The sequence below is a fragment of the Cynocephalus volans genome, chromosome 5 (genome assembly GCF_027409185.1).
Source record: "Cynocephalus volans isolate mCynVol1 chromosome 5, mCynVol1.pri, whole genome shotgun sequence".
Classification (NCBI taxonomy): Eukaryota; Metazoa; Chordata; class Mammalia; order Dermoptera; family Cynocephalidae; genus Cynocephalus; species Cynocephalus volans.
In genome coordinates, this window is record NC_084464.1 from 56,207,762 (window position 1) to 56,234,044 (window position 26,283).

Here is a 26,283-nt window from a genome sequence, read left to right on the forward strand (position 1 = left end):
TAGAAAATTGGTCTGTTCGCCTTTATAATTTTTGTTGAAAAATACCCCATCACTCCCAACTGATGAAAACAGGAAGCTCTATTCATAAATACAACATTCACTGCCTATGATATATAATCATTCTAATAAGAAAATGAGTTCTATACATACATGTCCAAAGGGGAAAAAAAGGAGATAGTTTCCCAAAGATGTTTCCAATTTTCTTCTGAATCAGAATTAGCAAATCGAGACAACTAACATACTCTGTCTGTATTTTTCCTTACTATACACAGCATTTTGTAATTTATTTCAAAGCTTCTATTATAAACAAAAAAATACAGCTTCTGTTAACCCACTCCATTCTGAGCTCAAAAAATCTAATACTGAAAAATCTAAGTTACAATGTAAGTATTTTACTTTATATATATATATATTTTGCTATCGAAAGCTCTGTTAATGTGCAAACTACTTAAAGAATTATATAAAATAAATACATTTCCCTGAAAGATAAAAATTATTACAATCATAAGCGCAAGAAAACTAAGATTCACCTAATAACTATTAAAATCTTGCTATTCATTTTTTTAAGATCTTCAAACTAGTCATGAGATAAAGGTATACATAATATAAAAGATTCTAATTACATTTGATCTTTATTATACAAGCTGCCATTTAATATTGACAATAAACTAGACAGACATGATTTAATATTTGTAAAGGAATCCCCAGACTGACACTTTCAAGAAAGCCAATTACAGTCAAGCCCAGCAAGCAGTTTGCAACCAGACCTTAAGAAAGGTATACTTTTTTTTACAATGAGTTACAGATTCACAAGTTTAAGAAGACAAGAAAAAGGAAAACAGAAGGAATCCAGCCACCCAGCAAATACAAAGCAGACCCCAGAATGTGATACAATCCAAAGATGTAAATTATTGTAAATCATCACTGTTGTTCAGAATTTCACACAGCTTCTTGAGCCAATTTTGCTCACTTTTCCACAGACACAATAATGACCTAAAAAAAGGAGGCGCAAAAAAAGGGGGGGGGTGAGGGGGTTGGTAGAAAGGAAAGCCCTTAACTGCAGAGCTCTGCTCTGCAAATGCTTAACCTTAGAGAGCTTGGGCTCCTTTAGCATTTGTATTCTATCCAAATCCTCATGAGTCACAAAAATTAAAAAGCTATATCCTTCTGGATGCCAGGAAAGGCCTTACCACAAGCCTTTTGTCAGAGAGAGAGAAAGAAAGAGAAAGAGAGAGCAAGGGGGAAAAGCCACAGTGGTAGGCAGTCCCACTTTACTTTGAGTACTGTGAGGTCACAAACCACATGATTCTGTCTCTCCAGTAATAGTGCTTGCAAAAAAAGGAGTTTTAAAGCTTTTGCTTTTTTGGATTGTGTGAATGCTTCATTCGCCTCACAAACAACCACAGAACCACAAGTGCGGTGCAAACTTTCTCCAGGAGGACAGCAAGAAGGCTCTGGTTTTTAAATGGTTAATCTCCGCAGGTCACTACCAGCCACCGAGACCAACAGAGTCAGTGAGTGCTCTCTAACCACAGTCTATGCAGTAATAGTAGGTCCTTCAAATATTTGCTCATTCTTTTTGTTTTGTTTCCTTGCTTTTCACATGTTACCAGCTACATAATTTCTTGACAGAAAAAAATAAATATAAAGTCTATGTACTCAAGGCATACTGTAAAACTAAAACAAGGTTTGGGTATGGTTTGTATTTTCAGTTTAAGGCTGCAAGCAGTATTTACAACAGAGGGTACAAGTTCTATCTGAAAAAAAAAGGAGGGACTATGGCATCAAACAGCCTCTTCAGCACAGTGACACCATGTCAGCAAAACTTCTTTTGGGGTAAGTGTTATCATATTTTAAAATCCTGTAAGATGTGAATCTGTTAAACATAAAGGTGTGAATAGTAGAGGAACTGCTAGCTTTTCCAGATAACAGTATATTAAAGATAATAATAATGCTATTTTGCTGCACTAAAAACTGAAAAATGAATTGCTGTACATATTTGCATTTGGCATCGATAACTTATATAATTTCTGAGTAATGACTTGAAATATACAAAATTACATTATCTCACATTAATCAAAATGTTTTCTATAGTAATAGAAATAAGGGTGTTAAAACAGCAAAAGAAGCAGTTTAATATTCTCATTAACCCTCAGTAGCATAAAATTAGATGTGAAATTAATCAAAGTATTATAAATTATTGACTCCGGCAGCTCCCAATTTTTGAGCAAACTTCAAAAAGGAAGCAATTTTAGAAAATAACAGACCACAGAATTATCTCAACATTATGGTATACCACGTATAAAACAGAAATAAACCTGCAGTACAGTTAACATTTTAACCAGCTCAACTAAAACAAATCTATTTACATTTTTAAACTTCACCATATCTACATAAGTTTGTTTCTAATAACTTTATATAATTGAAACATACATTCAAATGAAATAAAATTATAAGTACATCATAGCCGTCTTTAAAAGATCTTTATAGTTGCCCAGGATCTTAAAAAGTTCATAGAAGTCTTTTAAAACTCACATGCAATTTTGTATTTTTCTATATAATACTGATTTTACAACTACACACTGTTATCCATACACAGAGCTTATTAGACACATACAGCAAACACTGAAACGTCTAAGATTCTTTTATCACATTCTTGGACCCACCAAAATGAATACCATTTAGTCTCATGAAAAATGAAGTTCCGTAAGATACCCTGAATGATTTAAAAGAGCCATCCTATTAAATCATGCCAGACTTTAAAAGCAAACAGACATAATATAGCCCCTTAATATTTAACTTCAAGTTAGTGTTGACACAGATAAGTAAACAACTTCAATATTCATCAGCTGACATGATACTATAGTAAAATATCTAAACACTTACAAGATTCTCTTTACGATGTCCAACATGTTTCAACTACAAGGCAAGTTTTTTAAAATTTCCTGCAAAATAAATCCTTTTGCTGTATACTTATATTAATTTTGCTTTGTAACCTACAAATAATGATTGGAGTTTCCTTTACTCCTCCTACTTCACACATTTTAACTGGCTACTACTAGAGGATCATTCTTAGTTTAGATCAAAGAGAAATAATTAAACCTGAAGTGGGGAGGAAAAGGTTTCTCTTAAATGGTGAGGAAATATACTTTATATTTTACAAAAAAAAAAAAAAAAAAAGTAAAATTGCTGTAGTGATCCCACTCAATAGCTGTAAGTAGGCCCCCTCAGTTATAATATTTACAATACTCACAGATTTAAAATAATTTAATGGTGGATATTAAGCATTACTCTAAAAATTTCTACATTAGGAAGCAGAACATAAATAAAACTAGGCTGCATTACTTCCCACATTATAATTATAGCTATATACGGGAACTTTTGCTCTTACTGCCCAAAAGATGAGGGGAAAAAAATGGTTAAAACTATTGTTATATGGAGGCAGAACTTGAAGCAGGTATATCAAGCAGTTAAGTTACTCTTTCACAATATTACTCGACTTAAAAAAAAAAAAAAAAAAAAAAAAATTTTCTAACCAGATTGGGAATAACATAAATTTCAAGGAATATTTCAGCATTAGAAATAAAGCTGTCACAAGGAATATGTTAAAATTGCCAAAAAGAATATGTTAAAATGCTTCTTATTCTATCATGTCAGGGGTCTTATATTTCTGTGACATTCTTAATATTATTCTGCATTGAAATTTCCAAAACTTGACTAAGTTTCTAAACAAAGCATAACAGTGACCTAAATAAAGATCATCTTCTGTTGCATGTCATTTTTTTTTAACATTATAACTAATTCTTCCTCTTCTGAAAAATGGATTTCACCCTCCCCCCTCTCCCTCAAATAGTACACTAGAGTTTGGATAGAGAACTTAACATGAACCCACTACACCAGACTAATTACAGGTGAGCAGTGGACATTATGTACAGGTTATCATCACACTGCAAACATTTCCCCATTCTATAATCCATTTGAAGTCTCAAACGTCACTTTAGGCTTTAAATCTCACATAATGATTATCATAACCACCTAATGAAATGTCATAAAGATATGCTCCAATTTTGTAAAATAATTAAAAAGAAAGTTTAGGCTTTTCCTACGTGAGGGACAAAACGCACACTGACCGACTGCCTCATCTCAAAACGTAGTGAGTGAAAAGTGTGCATGCGTGCATGCATGTGTGTGCGCCTGTGTGTGTGTGTGTGTGTGTGTGTGTGTGTGTGTTTTGGGGGAGGGGGGTGAGACACTCAGAGTCCTTGATCTCTCAGCATACTTCACCTTGAATTAACCAAGAATTTTCAATCTGTACTACTCAAAACCTTTCCATTATTTATCATAAATAAAGCCTGCTGAAAATGACAGATGCAACTCACGGACTATCTTATAATTAAGTACTTAATTATAAAAATATATCAGCTGACTGAATTTCTACATAAAATCTTTGTAACTGACCATTGTAACTGATTCAACATTATGTGTGAACACTGATTTCCAAAGCAATAACTGTAGTCCATATCAATAATGTTAATTTTATAATTTCAAGATTTAGTAGTGACAAAGTTTTTTAACTTGCTTCTAAAATAAGAGAGCCAAATTCTAAAATCCAGGGAAAGGAATTAAAAAGTCAAGAACATAGACCACTCTAATACATACTAAAAGCTAAAAATGTCAATGCAATTCCCAAAGACCGATATTATAAATTATTTTAAATTGTAAATAACTAATCCTAATTTACATTAAAAGTCTTTAAAGATTTCACTTTCAAATGTTAAAAATGTTTTGAAATGTAAAAGACTGAAAAGAAATCACAGAAAAAGATGTTCATCGTTGTGAACCTCCTGACAGTCTCTCAGTCACAAGAAAGGCATGAAATATACATGATTTCATTATGATAGATTTTAGTTCTTCTAAAAGAATAAAAAATTAATCTATTTTATTACACCCTTCAAGCTAATCACTGATAATCTGACTTGTTTAAATCAGTCATGCTAAAGTCAAATTCGGTAAGAAAGAAATGTTCCAGTTTATTAAAAGAACACTGAAATATTTGATGGTTAAACAAACTCTGGGGGAGGGGGAAGCTAACTCACTGAAGGCACTAAGATTTCATCAAACACAAAGAATTAATCTTTATTGAATAGAACCATTCACAAATCAAATTCACTGTACCTCAGTACTTTTAAGCAGCGCTAATCAATTACAAACCTTTTCTAGTGCTTCAAAATTCATGTGCTTTCAATTTTACACACTGGTGGTCCTCAAGTACTATATTGGGGCTGAGTTAAGACATTCTGTATTGCAACTTTTTTTTTCCCCAACAAATACCTATCTAGAAGGCTTTTTTCCCTCTCAAGAACTGCTAACATGAAAACTGTAGTAATATTTTTATACTGTACGCCTTTGTTGAAGCAAAAGGTTAGGGGTTACCTAAATACCTCAACTGTATATATAAAAAAAGGAAAAGGTAAGTATTCATATAAAAAAATCTAATGGAACTGGATTATTTATTTTCGCATTTCCTATGATTAATGATGCACCCGTGCATACTTGAAATCTGATAGCAAAACAGGGTAACATCTCAAATTCCTCTCCAAAGCATACAAATACCAACCTTCTGTGCTGTTCTAACCCTTGTTCCAGGATACTAAGATATGACAACTCTTAATAGTGAAGTCATGCAAAAAAAAGCTCATCAAAAGCATTAAGACTGCAAATACTATTACCTAACAAGTCTTTAAAAATATTTTTATATAAAGGGTTGACTGAAACAGAGTCTACCTCTAGAGTCTCTTTAAAAATATTACACATGTGGTCAAACAGACAAATACAATCAATTAATTTTTTTAAAATAATCCTTTCTGCCATACTAAAAGTGTAATAGTGAAAAAGCATAACTACTTTTTCTAGTCATTTACCATGCCAGACTTATTATTAAACGAGTGCTAGCAAAACCAATGCTAATTTAGGCAGAGATTTCCCAACAGGTTACCTTAACGTTCTACTTTTTCCTCCTGTAACAATGAACTCTATAACTTTCACTGAAGATAAAATTCTTCCAAAAAAAAAAAAAAAAATCATTAAACTCCCATAATAAAGGTAACAATAAACTCCAATACTTGGTATTTTCTAAATAGTAAAATATCCTAAGTTAACTGTCTAAAGTATGTGGAAATTATCAAATCAGAAATATTTAATACTTTAAAACAAATCTTTAGACAAGGAAGTCTCACATAATGAAATTATACACCTTAATACAATCTCTTGCCATTTCAAAAAGATTATGGAATTCACTGGATATGTATGTTGATTAATGTGTTACAATTCAAAAAATAATAGGGAAATTCTATAGGGAATTCAAAGGGAGTTTCCTTACAACATTAACCACAGTTAAGTACAAGTTTTTGTCCATTAAACAGCAAATACACATAAAACAGACCATACATTCCCACATAACTTTTTTAAGACCTATATATGGCAACTGAAATTAAATGTTCTTTTATCATATTGTATGTAATATCTTCACCTTATATAGAATTCTAAGGAATTTCCTCCCCTTTATACTATTAAGGACATTGGGTTCAAGGTTTGGAACAGTGTTGGATGGAAATAAGTAACACCATATCAAACGTTTTAGGGTTTGTTGTTACTGAACAAGAGCTTAACTTTAACGCATATTTTTTTCTTAAACATGCTTTCTTCTACTAATAAATAGAAACTGCATCATTTAACATGATGTAAAAAACAATCCCAAATAAGACGAGTTGTAGAATTGAGTCCTTTTAATTTTCATCTTTTAAATCAACTACCTACAACACAAGAAATTTTTCAACATATAGATATACTAAGTTAACGCAATTTTCAATAATGTTTAAGATATTGAAGATTTATTATATTGATGTTAGAAAATTTACCAAGTTAACATTATTCACAGAAATATATTTAGAATTATTTTGGCAACTAGTTTAAACACTCTGTTATCTCCACTATTTCTATTGCCATTTCTCTTAAGAAATTACACATAAGAATTACACTAGATTAGTGACATTCCTAACAAGGCATATCTAAGTATCCTAAGCAAGGCAAATAATTTTTTACCACAAAGTCAAATAAATTAATCTTATTTTACTTTTCATCTTTTACATCAGTGGTGTCTACTGGAATCATTATACCATTAACTATAAACATATTTACACAAAAGACCAAGTTAAAAATCCAAGAACTTAAATACACATTTATAGGTTCCCCTAAATTACACAAATCGTGAGTGTGCCAAGCCATTATTTATGTATTCCCTATGGTCAGATATCTCACAACTAAATCGGTTTTGAGGTTCAGTAAAAGCAAAAAAAAAAAACAGCAAATAAAGGAAAAATGCTAGCCAAATCACAATAACAATCATCAATACGGTTTTAAAAACATGTATATGCCCAGTCTTTCTTTGGAAAAATCAGAATGATGATGCTGTGGAATTCCACAAAACTTATGTAGACATGGACATATTTTTATACAGAAACAAAATAGTTGTCACATATGTTCAACCTAAATTTCTTTTAGCTGTCAGTCCAGCTTAAAATCTTTATATATAGTATATACATATGCCTGAGTGTGAACACATACACACCAGTGACTATAGAACTTGGGATAATGATTACAACTAGAAAAAAGAAAAAAACAAATGTAAGTTATTTAACTGAGGTACTGTTTGTAGTTCTTTCATGAGAGATAATTATTTTTTTTGCATACACTAACAGAGAAATGTCAATCTGTAAAGCCAATTGCAGAGACTAGGCATCTACTAGGTAATTCAAGACTAAAACAATCAATACAATACTTGTAAAACTGAAGAACATTATTTTCTAGTTATAAACTTAAGTAATAATAATTAGAAACTGACATCAGTTAAACAATTATTAGACTTTCTAAGGACAAATATGAATTGAATTAATTGGCTAATAAATCCCTACTTATGAATATTATTACAAAGAACAACTCTGGCTTGGAGATAAACAGGTATATTTTCTATATACTTACTCATTGCCCATGTAATGTGGGTAAACAATTTAACCATTGGATTTTTAATTTCTGATTTTTATAGCAATTACTATAATTAATTTTCATTTAAAACTTCTGAACTGAACTTCCCAATTTAAGACTTCAAATTCCCAGGATAATCTTTAAGTGAAAAGGTATTATTATTATTATTATTTCTACCAAATGATTAAAAATTATTTAAATGAATCTAAACAATGTCAGTTCATTTTGAAGCTGAAAAGAATCATCGCATATATCTTACTTTACTATGTAGTAATGCAGTATATTTTAAAATTAATATTCCAACACATCACTGTATCACTGTAACTTCATCTTAGAAAACAGATACATGAGTAGCAAAAAGGTACAGGATGACAGATTCCCTTTAATCAATAATAATTTTATTGTAAGATATTTTTATATAAATTCACCTCAGTTAAAAAAAAACTACTTTTTGGAGAAAAGTGAATTGTCATTTTATCTCATAATTTGTTATCAGATTACAGATATCTGCAACAACAGTACAGTATCACAGAAAGAAAACTTCTTTATGCTAATCTACATTATATCAATCACCATGTTTTATGTAAAACTTATAACTGTAAAAACATGTAAGCATTTCATACTAAGGACCTAACCACCCAATTCAAAAATTTTAAGACATTATGAGAAGTAATCTGCAAGAAAACTTTCATCAAGACAGTTAGCATCCTAACATTAGGTAAGATAACTGGTTACAAAAGATAATCTGGCAAGATTAATTTTTACCTCTCATGAAATTCATAAAACTTTTAGATAATTCAGGTTTTGACAAAATGCAGAAAAAATTATTCCTACTCTTACAAATATAAAACTTAATACAAAAAGGAAAATATTTAAGAAGATAATCCATAAAGCAGATACGACTTAGAAAGACAATGTAGTACACTGCATCTGTAAAGCAATGTAAACATAAAAGTAATGAAAGCCAACCTTCCATATTAATCTGACCTTCTCTCCACGCAGAAACTCCTCTGTTCACACAGAATTCTTTACATTCTCTCAGTTGTTAAAACTAAACATACATACATATAACTATCTTTGTAATTTAGGAAGAAACTTAGTTTTAAAACGTTTTCATTTTAAAAGAGTTATTATGTAAGCTAGATAAGGACAATAAGTATTAATCAGAAGAATATCATTCTTGATTCAGTAATATTTAACAATATATTTCCCTTAAAACATACATAAGCATATTGCAGAATATTGTAGTGCACCAATATATTAGAGAAAACACAAAAAGGCATTTTTTAAAATTATCATTCACAAGTACCCAGAAAGAAAATTTAGAGTCACATGCTAATTAGTAGGCTTATTTGTATTTTCATACATATTCTGAGTCTATCAAGACACACTAAAATAAAATAAAATCTGAATCTATCAAGACACAGTTAAATAACTTTTTTTAAAAGAGCAAACTATTTGGCTTAGATTGCTAAATTATTTAATTATTAAATGGTTAGACCACCCTATATATATACTAAATTTTTTACTGAGATGTAGTCAAACAATTTGCTCAGCAATGAAATTAAATCATGTGCTCTAACAAATAATGTAACACAATATTTTTTTATAAAGTATTTATTTACAAAGTAATTATACAAGAATAAGTTCAAAAAGTTTGAGGAAAAATATAATTAAAAGATAATATAAATCTTTCCATGAACTTTTTGAAGTACCCTCATATAGCACATGCATAAAGAAAATAGGAAGAGATTTTCTATAACGAAACTTCATTAATATATGTAACTCAAATTTTCTACCTCTGTTTAAACCTTCTTCACTCAGATATATGGTGAATTCATTCTGGTTTTTTGATCCAAAAAGTTCTAATACCTTCAATGCTGTTTTAAAGGAAATGTTGAGAAAAATGGCTTTACTCATTATTATAAACTGACAAAAAGATATTTTTTGAAAAGTTTCTGTAAAAACAGTGTGATGTGAAAACTTACATATTAAAAACATATGAAATGAACAAGAAAAATGCAAACAAATGCATAAAATAAAACTACCTAGCAACAATAACATACAGAAAAGCCAACCCTGAGCATAGGAGATACACAAATCCTTTTTAAAATAAAAGCTCAAATTAAAGCTTGCCTTTTGAATTGCTCAAATGAACAGAAAATGTCCCAATGACTACAGAATTTTCTTCTAACCTGGCAAGACTAAAAAGAATCGCATCTAATTCCTAATTTTGCGATTATAATGTGTGAAACTTTCATTAAGCACAACACTGCCATTTATTCTAAATTTGCTGTAAAGGCTTACCCATCGCATTTTCCCTGTACATACCTCTTCCTTATCAATTATGGTGTATCTTCAGCATTCGAAGGAAAAAAAAAAAAACACTCCAACAAAACTTTAACTGCATATAAAATGCATAATTAAATCAATACATACAGGGCTACTTTAAAAATACCAATTTCTAGATGATTAGAAAATCTTACTTTTTTTAAGCTGACGCATCTACACATAGAAAGCAACTTTTAGTAAGTTCTTTTGCTACGCCATAATGATCTGCTCCAGAAACTCAAGGGTACCTAAAACAACGGGCTACCTGTTCTAGCCATGCTTAGGAATGTGTCCAAATCATTTTTATTGATTTAACCTTTATAGGAATGCTACATATCCTCAGAGCAAAACATTTTGAATGTATTTATAATATGATACACTCCTGAGAAGCCACGAAAAAGAAAGCTAAAAACAAATCTAGATAACCCCCTACCCTTGCTTGTTATGGGCTTATTTTTGTTTATTTTAAACACTACCAATGGTCCTAAATATTAAATATTTCTATTTTGGAAAATTTACTTCAGTACCACTGTAAGTAGAAATAAAAATTTATTTTAGGGGAAAAAAAGTACATTTAAATAAACTCTAAGAAATAAAACTCCTGACTTGACAATGATGTCACACCTACAAATTTTAACGGACTCTAAATGCCTCTTTCATACTCTAATTACACATTAATCATGGAACCTACAAACATATCAAATTTAAACTTATAGAATTTAGTCCTTATTGAATAAACTAAGTTGTACTCTAGTTTACATTCTGTGAGTTTACACAGAAAGTTCTGTGTAGCCTATCTCTTTAGCTTTCTGCAAGTGGTACTTTATTAATGACTTCATCGGCTAATGCCTACATTAGGTATGTTTGCCAAATAGTAATTCACAATATTATGCTTCCTCATATTATGGTTCATCATTCGTTAACTTGAACCTCACCTCTAAAGAAGTAATACTTTCACTGCAGACTGTTCTCTTAAAAAGGCAAACCACTTTTGAGCATTTCCAGATGTAGCACTCAAAAGAAAAAAAAAAAAAAAACCATAGACAAATTCTGAAAGAATTCTAAAATAATTAATAAAATGCAGTACAACTGGAGTCACTAACTTACTACTTCAATGATCATCCATAAGCTTAAATTAACAGCTAACAGTACTAGATTTCAAATTAAGAAACTAATGATAGCTACAAGAGCATTAACTTCAGGTAGCTGCCAGTAGGTAAAACGACCAATCATATTTCAGTGTCAGACAAGATTCTACTGAAAAGGAATTTCTGGAGCTCTGACAATTACTGAGCATAAAATCATAATGCTACTTATTTTCAGTCAAACAGTTAACTTATTTTTATCCTAGGTAATATAAATTTGGGTTCATCTACGTTATTTTCATCTTGTCATCAACTTTTATAAAACATCCAAGCATATATGAGACTATGCCAAACTAAAATCCAAAAAACTTATATGCAGCCTCCTTGTCTAGAGCAAGGCTGGGACTAGGATAAGACAAAGGGGCATCTAGGACACAAAATTTAAGGAGGGAGTTACTCATTCCTGCACAACCCTCAAAGTGAGAGCCTCCTTAAATTTTGTGCCCTAGGCATTTTGCTTACCTCACCCTAGTCCCAATCCTGCTCTGGAAGCACACTTGTATAAACCATTTCATGAGATGAACTAAAGCAAGGTAACATAAAACATACAAATATGCTAATATAAGAATAACAAAAATTAAAAATATATGTATGTTTGATGGCCTATCTGAAATATATTGTTTTTTAAAAAAGGATCCACTCAAACTTAAATGTAAATAAACATTTTTAAAATATGATCATTTTATATTATAATTAGTAGAGTTCTGAAATGGCATAAATAGTTCACAAATTTTCTTTAAAAGAGACTTATATTTGCCATAAATATCTTGCAAAGTAAACTAAGTGGCCTTAATACTTGGCCATATGGCTTTAAAAAAGGATTGAGAGAGTATGTTCCATCAAAGAGTTCGCTGGACTATAGATAACTTGTTATAGTCTAATGGTATCCAAATCTGTCTGGTCAACAGAACTGCCTCAGGAGTAGGTCTTGAGGCAAAAGGGTGGGAGGGGAGATAAAGACTCGGGAACTTTTTTTAAAACAAAGCTCTGCAAGTAACCCAGCCAAGTGTGGGAGTCAATATGCAGTTAACTTTTAACACGCCCAGAAATAAGCTAAAGAAAAGATGAATATACTATACAAAATATATTAATTACAAATTAAACATTTATAAAGCTTGTTCACAAGAAACACAACATTACAGTTCCTTTATTTCCTTCCCTTTCTTCTAGTAGAAATGTTAGTCAATGGTTATATATCCAGCAAGTAATATTAATAAGACAAATAAAAAAGCAGACAATTCAATAAGATGAATACAGTCAAAAACACTAATATCTTTATTTTTCTATTAGGTTCAAACAGCTATTCTGGGACTTGCCAGTTAGCTCAGTTGGTTAGAGTGTGGCCTTAAAACACCAAGGTCAAGAGTTTGGTTCCCTATACCGTCCAACTGCCAAAAAAAATTAAAAGTATGAAACACAAATAGCTATTTTAAGTACATAATGAATCTATTCAAAAACTTTAATATTTTAAACTTTAAATTAATTTAATTAGACTCATATTAACATATTTTGAAAAATCAGTGTGCCTAACACAGCCCATGATTTTTATGGAGGATACCTTAATTAAAACTATACTTTGTTTTTATGTTAGCTTTTCTTTGTTGAGTGTTTACTGTGCCAGGTACTGTGTGAAACCCTTTATAAATATTTTTTCCTTTAGTTCTCACAACTCATTTATATGAGATGGGTATCATAGCTATTTACAGATGAGAAACTGAGAATCAGGTAATAAAACTCACCCAAGGTCACACAGTTGAAGAGCCGGGATTCAAACCCAAGCCTTTTAACTCTTAACTACAACTTTATAGTGTCATACGATAACCTTACTGAAGTTACTTTCTAGTCCTCAATTTCATCTGTAAAGGTTTAGTTCTCAGAAACATAATGACTCCAAACTGACAAAATACAAAAAGAGAGATAATCTTCAAGGCTCCAAATTATCCTAACACAAATCTTTACATAACACTAGTCAGAGAGAACCAAAGAAATTAAGAAAAAATAAAAATATATGAAGGGATAAGATTTAGGTCAGGTTTGATCAGAAAATGCAAGTTTCAAGGAACTAGATCATTCTTAACCAATCATTATAATCAATAATCTTATTCAATGTTCACACCACACAGAATACACTTCATCTGATATGAAAATACCACTTGAGTTAAAAATTAAACTCTTAAATTGAACACCAAGAATTTATAATCCTCCTTATTTATAAAATTAAAATAATAGTTATAATCATGGACTTTGGTGTCAGTCAGTTTTGGAGCCAAATCCTAGTTCCTATATTTATCTGGATCATTCCCTATACCATGGTCTCACTGCCCTACCTAAAAAGGCCTACACCCCTACCCTTCTGCTAAATGGCCTAGGCTACCTTAATTTCTAAATTTTAATTTCTAATTATAATGTCTTAAATTCTAATTCACTTGATATTCCCAAAGATCCATTAATAATTGTACTTTTTTCTTTGCCTACCAAAAAGGTATTATACAAGATTCTAGAAAGGATATCTTTGACATGTACTATTCACCCCAATTTCATCCACAACCAATACATTATTACTCAAAACAAAAATTCTCAGAGTAGCCACAAAAGAGCTCTAGCTTCTTTTTTTCCCTTGCAGAGGATAGGAATAAAGCTGTGAGATTACATTTTTCAGTCTATATATTTCCACTGAGGAAAGATGCCCTGACTAGAGGCCATAGGGATGGTACTTAGATGAGACATCTTCACAAAAATAAGGAACTGAGAAGAGAAAGCTGTTTGGGGATCTACAAATGCCAACAGACTTCTCCAATCATTCTGCATTCACATTTAATATGATAGGTAATTAATGTTTTAATGATCAAGCCAACAACTTTCAAAAGCCTAAATAAGAGAGAATCACCTATTCAAATTAACTAAATACACACGCAAGTATAAGACTATAGACACTACATTTTAGAAAAGAAAACATAAATTTTCCTGTTTTCATTAGAAACATCCAGTGAAAAAGGTTAAAAGTTAGTCTTGGCAACTTAGTAAGGAGTACAATGGTGTAAGACTCAAGGTAAGAGAAGAGAAGCAATGAAATGGGCAAAATATAGTATAGATATGGAAATAACTACCAAATAAGAGCTAAAAGTCTTCAGTAGTTGCAATATTATTACAAGTTCTCAGATTCTGGTACCCTATCTGGTAAAGGGGGCAAGAAGTTAGAAAAAGATGTGGTTAGAAATAAAAGGTGACAGGGCAAAATAATACATTGCCTTTAAACTCCACAAGTGTTCATACTTATTTTATCAGAGGTCACTAAAAAGATGTAAGAGACACAAAAGGTTTTGTGTGCAGCCAGAACAGTCAACCAAAGAAAAAGAGATTAAATCTAAGCATGGCATGGTGATTCAGTAGTCATTAATTTAGTATAAAATCTTGAAAGTGGATTTGGAAAACATGGGCAAGTTGAAGAGATATTACAAAGAAACTAGGAGAAGATTTTGGCAGCAGAGTTATTGGAAGAGACAAGGAAAATAAGACTGCAGCCTAGGGCAGAATATAATGGTGCCGATGATTATGAAGGAAATTGGAAAGGGTTTAAAAGTATAAAGAGTTTTGTCTTTGTCATTATTGAAGTTGTGCTTAGTGGAAAAAATAGGAAACTAAATTATATACAACCCAATCTCAGTTTTTTAAAAAAATTATACAGAGGTGTGTATGTGTATAAGAGGAAACCAAAATAGTAATAATAGTCATGTTTAGATAGTGGTAGGGTTATGGAAGACTTTTTTTTATATACATGCCAATATTTTTCAACTACAAAACATGAACATATATTACAATTTTTTTAATTTAGTGAATAATATGCTCTAACATTTGATAAGCTTGTTTTTCCTGCATACAACATATTTGATACAATGTTTCTATTTTTTCATGCTCAGGTTTAACAGAGCAGAGTCCTCCAATTACAAACTATTTTTAAGTGGGAAAATTATTCTCACAAAAACCATAGAATCTCGTGGAAACATGACAGACATGGCAATGGTTTTGGTATTCTTCAAGTTTAAATCCCAATTATATCACTTATTATATATAACCTTAAGCAAGTTCAATATCCTCAGCTATAAAAATACCACCACCTACCTTGAAAGTTTTCTGTGGAAATTAAATAAAATGTAAAGTGCCTATATCTGATCTGACAAAATCATTACAGTTACTAAGGATTACTCCTCTTAAGTATAAACTCAACTACTAATAGTGTGGTCCGCAAACTAACAGCATCAGCATTACCTGAAAGCTTGTTAAAAATGCAGAACCTCAGTCCCTACCCAGACATTGTAAATCAGAATCTGCACTTTAACAAACTCTTCAAGAAAAACAAAAATTTGAGAAGCTCTGCTCAAAATAACATTCAACTAAGGGAGTCCACTTCATCACTTCCAGAGTTCTGACATTAGTGAGGAGATCCTGGTAGTTTACTCCTAATTTCTAACTGTGAGGGACTCAAGAGACTAAAAGAGCAAGTCTAATCTAATCCTATTTACAAAAGGCAACTTTTCAAATCTGAAGAAGATGCTTAGGTTCACTCACCCCTCGGTTTATCTACAATGATTGAACAAGTAAGAGAGAGGGGCCTATGTGTATAACTCGGTCCTGTAGAAAGAACAACGCCTTCAATAATTTGAGACTCTCTATAAATTATAAAGCTGCACAACTGCATTAACTAGGTACTAGCCTATACTTCATGTTGTCAACAATGTCTCACCACAAACTCGTCAAATGCCTTGCTTAGGTTTAAAAATCTCTTTATCTGTCCCATGTTCCTGAGACAGCTATCTAGTAGCTCTGACACAGCAGTTTGTGAAGCATAGCAACTACTGAGGCAAACCATTTGGTTTCTACTACTCACCTCCTAGGTGTTCACAAATCATGTCTTTTAACAACCAATTCTAAAATCTTAGCTAGCAGAGGCCTCAAGCTGACAGGTCTATAGAATTTCATATTGCAACTAGTTCCCCTTCTTTGATATTCTATACTAATTGTGTACTGATAAAATATTTTACAATCACAGGTGTCTATTCTTGTCTTTTTTCCTTTCCATGACTATGGATTGAATAAAACGGAAATACAGAAAACAATTATATATATGAAAAATTGTCAAGTCAAAGAACAGTTCAAATTTCTTTTATTTAGAGGGATAAAAAGGGATATGAAGTAGATAAGACAAAGAAAAAGAACTTCTGTTCAATTCAGTAGCATACTAAGAGACCATCAGAGAGCTCCTAGAAGTTCATCTCCTCTGAAGGAATTTCTTGGACTACTTTAAGCAAAACTTTCAACTTTTTTTTACTTCTTATACAGTTGAGAACTCTCTCATTTACTTGGGCTAAACTTCCTCTTACCTATACTCTTGCTCTTCACCCTTAAAACGGACTTGCCCTTAGCTGTAAATAATACACTTTGTTGCCCATCCATGCACTGTTATTCTTTTCATTCTCCTATCTGAACCTTCTCTTTATTCACGTCCATATGAGCACTGTCTTAAATTATAAATTTCCAGTGGATAGCCACATCTGTAATTTCCCTTTGAACATCACCTAGAATAGTAACATAATCAAGTAAGCATTTTACTTTACAATAGGCACACCACTAACTATTAAGAGCCCATAGAAAAATACACTTATCACAAATTTAAAATCCTTTAAAAATTAGGAGTATCAAAAAGCATATTAGCTTTTTAGGTAAAGAAGTTGTGAATAAACCAAACCCTTGACTAGGAAGGCTTAGAGGAAAAAATCCTGAATATGGAAGATTAGTCTGCCTTTAAGTACTACTTAGTGGACAGAGAAAGGACGGCCATTTCAGAAATTAAGAATGTGGTAAGTCAAGACTCACAGCTAAGACAAGGGAAACAATAAAACAAGTGGAAGGTAGAGAATCTTAAAATCCCTGAAGTATAAGAGACTATCTACAAGTAGGATAGTTTAGTAGCTGCCATGGACTATTCTCTAAAGTCAGGCTTTATTCTTGAGAGTTTAAAAAAGTCTCAGTTTAACCTAGTTGAATCAGAATCTAGCAAACTGATTTATTTATATGAGAAAAAGGCTATATATTAAAATGTTCCTCATGACATGCAATAAGGGAAAAATTACCCACCTGCCCTGTCTCACATGGATGTTTTGAGATTTAAATGATACAAAATGTCAAAACACATAAAATCTCCAGTATATGTAATGTAAGTTATTACAACTTAGTACTATAAAAAAAAATCAAACTTCTGTTCACTTGATTGTAAAAGAAAATGCTTGTGCTTTTAAATGGCAATGCAGGATGTTGCTTAGCCAGTTTTTTATCAGAGAATAAAATCTTGAAATTTACTACAGAACTAGTTTCAAAAGCTCAACTTTGTAAAATAATATTCATGAAAAATCATCTGAAAGTTACTCTACCCATTCTTCTAGCTCAGTGAGTCTCATCTTCGTTATCATGTACCCTCGTCAGTTAAAAAAAAACCATGTAACCACCACCATTATATATTTGTTTATAAATTTATATATATATCATATATATATATATGTTACTGTCCTAACATATTATTTATCTTATAAATGATTTGTGAAAATAGAAATGTTAAGGTATAAAAAATATATTAACAGAAGTCTTAATATATTTTCTCTGAACTACATTTCGGAAATCACTGCTATACACTGATGGGATCAAACACCAAGTTTTAAAATGCATAAAACATTTTAAACATCTATAAAACAGATATAAAGGTAGAGCTATTCTGATTAAAGGGGGAATAAAAGAAGGATGTCCATGGTGAAACCCCTATGATTCTAGGTAGCACAATTTGAAACCAGACTTTCCATTAGCCTCTAAACATAAATAAATGTGCTTGTACTTAATAGTGCTGTTTCCTCAGACTGAAGTCAAAGATGTTATAAGATTCAACTGAATACCTGATATTGTATTTACTGTAGAGATTACAGTTAAGGATACTGTTAACTACATAATAAAGTATCCCCATAGGCTTCCATGGAAGAAAATTCTTTCAGGCCCCATCACCAAAAAAATGTTACAGTCCTAACAACTGCTATACATTATTTCATGGACTATGAATCTAGTTTGTTTTGAGATAGTATAGTATACAATGATTTGCTATCATATTTGCTACGAAGCTTGGCAGTAAAACTTCTGCTCCATCTCAGCACCCACAGAAAGACATTATTATATGTACCTCTGTGCATTTTTACCTCTTGGATTAATTTTGTATCTCTGCTCCTTTCAGGCTCCATTTTGATTTCCCATTTTTTCCCCTATCCTATTGTATACCATTAGACAATTATAACAGACTCTTAAAATCTTTCTGGAATCAACTAAGATACAATGATAAGACTCAACTCTCAAACTTGCAGCTTAATGGCACCATCAGCTTCCCACTCCTCTAAGACAGAAACCTTGGAATCTTTGGTAACCAATTATCTAATCGTATCCCCCAAGACCTAACAATCTAACCTTTGTAATATCGCTTACACTTAATTTACTTAATTCTTCATTCCCACTGCCAATAATTCACACGGACTACAATAAGTCTTCCCAAAGCCCATAGCCAACCTATTCGACATGCTCCTTATTATCAATCCTTCTCAAGCAGTATCAATGTACATCATAGCTTTATCTTTTCAGACATCTTTTAAAGATTTCCTACTGCCTATGGAAAAAGACTAAACTCCTCAGTCTGCCATTCAAAGCTTGCCACATTCTGATATCAATCAACAGTTTTCTCTGTATTTCCTACAACCAAGTTTCTAGACACATTAGGCTATTTGCCCCATATGTCTCATCCCTATCTCTAGGTATCTGATCATGCCATTTCCCTTACTTACAATGTTCCCCATCTATCCTCACTGCGACCCTCTCCCCAAACTTCCAGTGCCAAATATTACCTATCCTTAAAGAAAGAGCTCAAATGGCATTATTTTTATAAGCTTTCATCCTCCAAATTGAAAATCTTCTAACCTACCTCTCCATTCTCATAGTAGTATACTATATCTATATATCTTTTCACATAGTTATTTACCACCTATCATTCTGTCTCAGTTTCTGTGTATGAGATTTTTACTGTTATAAATATAAATAAACACACGTAATACTACTAGACCAGTGACTCGGCAGCTTTTTTTTTTTTTTTCCAAAGTGCAAAATCATTTTCACATGAAATGCTGTGAAAAAGCCCAATAAATAAAATGGATTTTTAAAGGAGCCTATCAGGTTGGAAGGGAGAAGGACAGAACATCACACCTGCTCCTGAGCAGCCCCACAGGCATCTCCACAAAGCACAGAGAAACATACACCAAACTATACATTCTATGAAGACAAGAAGTGTACTTACTTTATTTACCTGTCTCCCAGGTAGGAAAGCAACACTGTGTGAAATTAGATATTCCTGAGGTCAAATCTTAGCTCTGCTGCTTATAAACTATGTTTTCTACACATTTAAATCCTTAATCTTTCTGAACCTAAATCCACATCTGTAAAATGGAAATGGTAAAAATCCATTACATGTGATCATCACATGAATACATCATGTAGCCACATCTTCTAGCCAAATGCCTGGTATATAATAGGAATTCAATAAATATTTCTTGAATGCATTAACAAATGAATAGATGGACAGATGAATGAATGAACAACTGTCTAAACCAAAAGTAAAAAATCCTAGAAAAAGGATTTGACAACAGCTACAGAAAAAAGACATGCAAAAGAAATACAAGATAAAAAAAAAAGAGAGAAAGAATACTTTAAAAATAACTTTTATGGTGGAAAGAAACAAAGGTGGGAGTTGCATAACAAAAAATTGGACAGGTTTTCAATAAAAATACCTCACAAATAAGTATGACTTTATTACCAAAGAAAGAAGCTTTATTAGTATATTTCTCTTGCTTATAACAAAATACCTAGAATTAAGTAATTTGTAAGAAAACGAAATGTATTGCTTACAGTTTCAGAGGCTGGGAAGATCAGAGTCCAAGGAACACATCTGGCAAGGGTCTTCCTTGATGGTGGCTTTAAAGCAGTGCAGGGTCTCACATGGCAGAAAATGGCAGAACAGAGAGACTCTCAAATGCTCTCCTTTTAAAGCCCTCAGAAACATGCTCCTGACCCCCATTACTAATCCATTCACTACAGCATGGTCCAACAATCTAATCACCTCTTCAAGGCTCCATCTTCCAATTACCATAATAGGATTTCCCACCCTCAACAGTTACAGTGGGGATTAAGCTTTAATGTATGGACTTTGGACGACACAATTCAATCAATCCACAGAAGACGCTAAAACTAAAGAATTACTTACACACATCATATTAAGACATAAGTGTTAATAATGTGATATCTGGCTAATATCTAAACTCAATTTGCATTCAACAGCTTAAAATCAAGAGATAGTAAATTAAGTTACAGTGAAAATTATGGGGTTTTTTGATAAATTCTATTTCACTGATTTACGTATGACTGTTATGGAATAGCATTCTGATTCTCTCTTTAAGATGTGTTTCCCTGTTTCTCAAGTTACAAATGTAAAGTTCTGCAATTATATTTAAAATCTTTTGGTGGCAGATGTGCATAAAAGAAATACCTCAACGTAAATCATTATGACACATAACGAACCCAAAAGGAATAGGCATACATCATTACAGGCAAGACATTAAGTTTGATACAAACAAAATTTTACCTTTAATATTTTTTAATTGGTTAATAAACATAAATGCAGCAAGGCTTACATTCCATATATTTTAGAACTCTCTGACATCCTTGAGGTCTATAAAAGCAAAGGAGTATGCACATGGTGGAGAGAAAAAATTCAAATAAAAAAACCCATAATCCTATGGGACTGTCCCTTCAAGAAGGCTGAAATCCAAATGGTTTATTTTCCTGTATCAAAAAAAAAAAAAAACTTCACATAATGAAAATCAGTAAATGAAAAATAACAGCATAAAACTAATAACACTACTAGAACAGTATGTCTTGAACTAATAGTAAGCTGCAAGTCAAGATGAGCGCTTTTTTAAAAAATTATTTACAGCCCCTAAAAAGGGAAAGAAAAAAAAAAAAACAGTAATTAGATTATAAACATCCCTTACAAAAACCCCACTCCACCAGAGCAACAAGTTTACAAAGAATGATTTACCAAATATAACTCCTAAAGATGACTACTCCTAAAGATGACTATAATAGAATGCTCTTTGTCTGACTTCATAAAAATGTGAAATCTCTTCCTCCTCACTACTGAAGACTAAAGTCAATATACCATGAAATGATGCTATTAAAAACTTATTAATATTCTAAAAACAGACATTTCATCTAAACACTATGTCTATCAGTAAATAATTTTGTATACACAGTATGATTACAATTTTAAAAAAATAATAAATGCCTAAATACTGAAATAGAAACAGAATGTCAACATGATTATCTCTGAATGAGACCGTTTCCTTCTTTTGTTCTTCTAGAGATTCCAAAAACTCTCAAACATATATTACTTACACAATCATAAAAAGCTTATTTTAAAGTTATATAAATACATATGTGTGTATGCATGTGTACATGTGTGTATTCTAATGTGTCTATATACCCCTAAATGTCCTGTTTATGTCTAATTTATAGTTTTCACATTGAAAGCAGGGTCTTGGTAAAGAAATGAGAAAAAAAAGGGGGGGGTGGGTAACATTATTTAATGATTAAGAAAATATTTTAAATCTCTCTAATGTAACAAAGCATTTAAAAAGTTGGCTCTGGATTCAGACAGACCTGGTTAAATCCCAGTTCTAACACTTAATAGCTGGGTGACTTTGGAAAACTTAATTTCTCTAATCCTCAATTTCTTCATATAAAATTTGGCAATATCATCCAACTAACAGGGCTGTTAAACGAAATAATATATGGAAAGACGTCAGTGTACAATGCCTATTTAGTAATGGTAGTAATATTTGCTCTTCCTGTAACTCTTTGTGTGGCCAAAATTCCTACCTATCCTTCAGGTTTCAGTTCAAATGAAGTTTTTGGAGAAGCTTTCCCTAAACTAATTCCCCCATTACACTATTTCACAGTCCTCATCACAATTCATAATTATTTGTGCAAACGTAAACACAGTCTATGGTATAACATATATGCTTGGTAAATTATGAATGAACAATTTTATGAATAGAAAGATATTTATAATCTTTCCACTGATAATATTAAATTTTGTCTCTACATAATCAGTGGGATCCTGATTATAAATGTAACTGCCAATAATACAAATGGAGTATTTAAAAGTCAATTTAATTCTTCTGAAGACAACTGCACTAGGGGAAAAAAGACATTGCTAGTATTTCAGTCTATTTCTATATATCAAAATGACAATGAGGGAATCAAAATAATTCTCTACATTTTGTTCCTCAATCTTCACTAATGAATCTATTGAAATAAGGATTAGGAAAAATGTTAAGTTTCTTTCTTGGCTTTTAGTTTACCTGCTGAGTTTTCTTAAATTACCATCTGCTACAACTCTGATTAAATCAATTGTTTATTAATAAATCAGGGAGGCACTACTAGATAATATTATAGCCCTGGCTCTCAAAGTGTGGCCCCTAGATCATCAGCATTAGCATCATCTGGGAATATACTAGAAATGCAAATTATTTTATTTTTTTTTTTTTTTACAATTTTTTTTTTTTTTTTTTTAAATTTTATTTTGTTGATATACATTGTGGCTGATTATTGCTCCCCATCACCAAAACCGCCCTCCCTTCTCCCTCCCCCCCTCCCCCCCAACAATGTCCTTTCTGTTTGCTTGTCGTATCAACTTCAAATAATTGTGGTTGTTATATCTTCTTCCCCCCCCCCGGTTTGTGTGTGTGTGTGTGTGTGTGTGTGTGTGTGTGTGTGTGTGTGTGTGTGAATTTATATATTAATTTTTAGCTCCCACCAATAAGTGAGAACATGTGGTATTTCTCTTTCTGTGCCTGACTTGTTTCACTTAATATAATTCTCTCAAGGTCCATCCATGTTGTTGCAAATGGCAGTATTTCATTCGTTTTTATAGCTGAGTAGTATTCCATTGTGTAGATGTACCACATTTTCCGTATCCACTCATCCGATGATGGGCATTTGGGCTGGTTCCAACTCTTGGCTATTGTAAAGAGTGCTGCGATAAACATTGGGAAACAGGTATACCTTCGACTTGATGATTTCCATTCCTCTGGGTATATACCCAATAGTGGGATAGCTGGGTCGTATGGTAGATCTATCTGCAATTGTTTGAGGAACCTCCATACCATTTTCCATAGAGGCTGCACCATTTTGCAGTCCCACCAACAATGTATGAGAGTTCCTTTTTCTCCGCAGCCTCGCCAGCATTTATCGTTCATAGTCTTTTGGATTTTAGCCATCCTAACTGGGGTTAGATGGTATCTCAATGTGGTTTTGATTTGCATTTCCCGGATGCTGAGTGATGTTGAGCAATTTTTCATATGTCTGTTGGCCATTTGGATATCTTCCTTAGAGAAATGCCTACTTAGCTCTTTTGCCCATTTTTTAATCGGGTTGCTTGTTTTCTTCTTGTACAGTTGTTTGAGTTCCTTATATATTCTGGATATTAATCCTTTGTCAGATGTATATTTTGCAAATATTTTCTCCCACTCTGTTGGTTGTCTTTTAACTCTTTTAATTGTTTCTTTTAGAAATGCAAATTATTGAGTTCACACTAGACACTAGATTTACTGAATCAAAAAGCCTGTAGGTGAGGCCCAACAGCCTTATGGTTTAGCAAGGCTCTCAGGTGATTCTAATGCACACTAAAGTTTAAGAATCATTGCATTAGAGAATTTGTTTTAAGTCATAAGCTGTTTCATTGATTTTCATCAATTTAATATGCCAGTCACTATATTTAATTATTAAAATTCTAATATTTCATTATAACATCTAAAATACTCTGATGTCTGACAAACAGGTCATCTGTCAATAATATGAGGAAGGCAACCAAACTGATTGCTTAATATACTATTCCTTCTACCACACAATCAGTTCATGTCACTGTTTTCTTTTATTGGAAATCAATTCCTTCTACATCCCTTTCTAAATAAAAAGATACTTGCTTCAGAAAAACTAATTTCAAGTAAAACTAGAAGGCAACTCAAATACACAATTGCTCCATTTTCAAAGGTTTTATAAGTCACAGAAAAAAAAATGATCTGAGCCAAAAATGTAATTGAAAGTAGTATTGCCACTATATGTAAAGATATATACAATTAAATCAAAGGTTTTTATTTAACACATGAACCTTAAACTTCAAGAATACAGTTTGCTACAGAAACAATAGTATTTCTGAGACATGAGAAATAATACTAGTATTTCTAATAGAATTAGAATGTAAGCTCTATGAGAGTAAGGATTTTTTTTTATTCAGTGCTATATCTCCAGAGCCTAGAATAGTGCCTAGCCCACAGTAGTCATTCAATAGGCATTTTCTGAATGAAAAAACAAAAAGCATTAGTATTCAATAGTCCTCTAGATCAAATGTGGTTGGCCAACAGGTGCTAGTCTAATAACTGTTACAAGTCCAAAATGAGATATAAGGAATTTGCACTAGAATGTTAACCAACTGCATTAAGTGATTTGAATACATGCCATTTAATTCTACTTTTATCATGTGAAAACTATCTCAGTAAAGGAAGCAGGAGATTGGTTTATATTCTGACTCAAAGTATTTATGTCATAGAAGACCAATAACCGTTCACAAACAGGCTACCCTGAGTAGCACTGCTTTAGACTAAATGTTGACAGCTGAAATAAGCAGGAAAAAACTAACATCAAAGCAAAGGATAATTTGTAAAAATGTCTGGCTGCCGAAATGTGGTTGTAATTATGTCACTGTGTCTTTTAAAGGAAGCTTATGAAAAATATGAAAGCAACAAAAAAATTTTGATAAGTTCTTTTTATCAACTAAATGCCAGGTTCTAATCAGGAAATTTAAAACATCCCAGTAGTGTCTAAATGAATGAAGTCTTTATATGTTCACAGCAGTTTATAATAGCTGACCAAAGAAATTAAGGCACATAAAAAAATTATACTCTGAACTAATGAAAATACTTCAAGTATATGCCTCACTTATCACTTTAAAGTGGGTCCAATATTGTAATGTCATCACAAATATAAAAGTAAAATAAAGAATTAAGTGTGGGCAGTTAAAAATAATAAGGAATAAGGGAGAAATTGTCAAATTAACACTAATTCACAGTAGAGAGGCACTGGGAAAGTGCACTGCATTGATATTCAGAAGACCAGGTTTATAGTCCTGAACCCATAACTAACCAACTTACACATTCTAGGGCAAATCACCTGATCTCTCTGCTCTTCAGTTTCTCCATGGGTAAATAAGAAGTCTGGGTAAATAACAATTTCAAAAGACTCTCAAATTTTCCATTCTAAGCAACTGACAATATCCAAACAGATTACTTTGTTTCTGAATGAAGACAGATCGGTGGTCCTACAAAAAAAATATGCTGAGGTTCAATTCTCATTGTTCAATTCTCAATCCTACAAAGCCCAACTAATTGAAAAGGTATGAACATTTATACAGAGATGTGCATTGAACACCTATCTCCTATGTAAATGATTTACAAACATAATCTTTTTAAATTCACACCAAAAAACCTAAGAGATTAATGTTGTTACTTGGATTTTACAAATAATAAAGGTCTCAAGGAAATATTAAAAACAGAACTAATGGGATTCACTCTATTTTTAT

At 31.9% G+C, this 26,283-nt stretch overlaps 2 protein-coding genes across 6 annotated transcripts in view; one reads left to right on the forward strand and one right to left on the reverse strand.

Annotated features, from left to right (window-relative positions):
• Positions 1-26,283, reverse strand: part of SUPT3H (SPT3 homolog, SAGA and STAGA complex component) — a 547,871-nt gene that overhangs the window by 496,233 nt on the left and 25,355 nt on the right. The window lies entirely within an intron of this gene.
• The window catches only part of RUNX2 (RUNX family transcription factor 2), a 207,594-nt gene continuing 183,074 nt past the window's right edge, over positions 1,764-26,283 (forward strand). Inside the window, exon 1 of one of the 2 annotated variants that reach the window (XM_063096835.1) lies at positions 1,764-1,836. In XM_063096835.1, coding sequence (XP_062952905.1) covers positions 1,779-1,836 — 58 coding nt within the window. In that variant the 5' untranslated portion in view covers positions 1,764-1,778. The remainder of the gene's footprint in view (positions 1,837-26,283) is intronic. The other variant, XM_063096836.1, reaches the window with a different exon arrangement.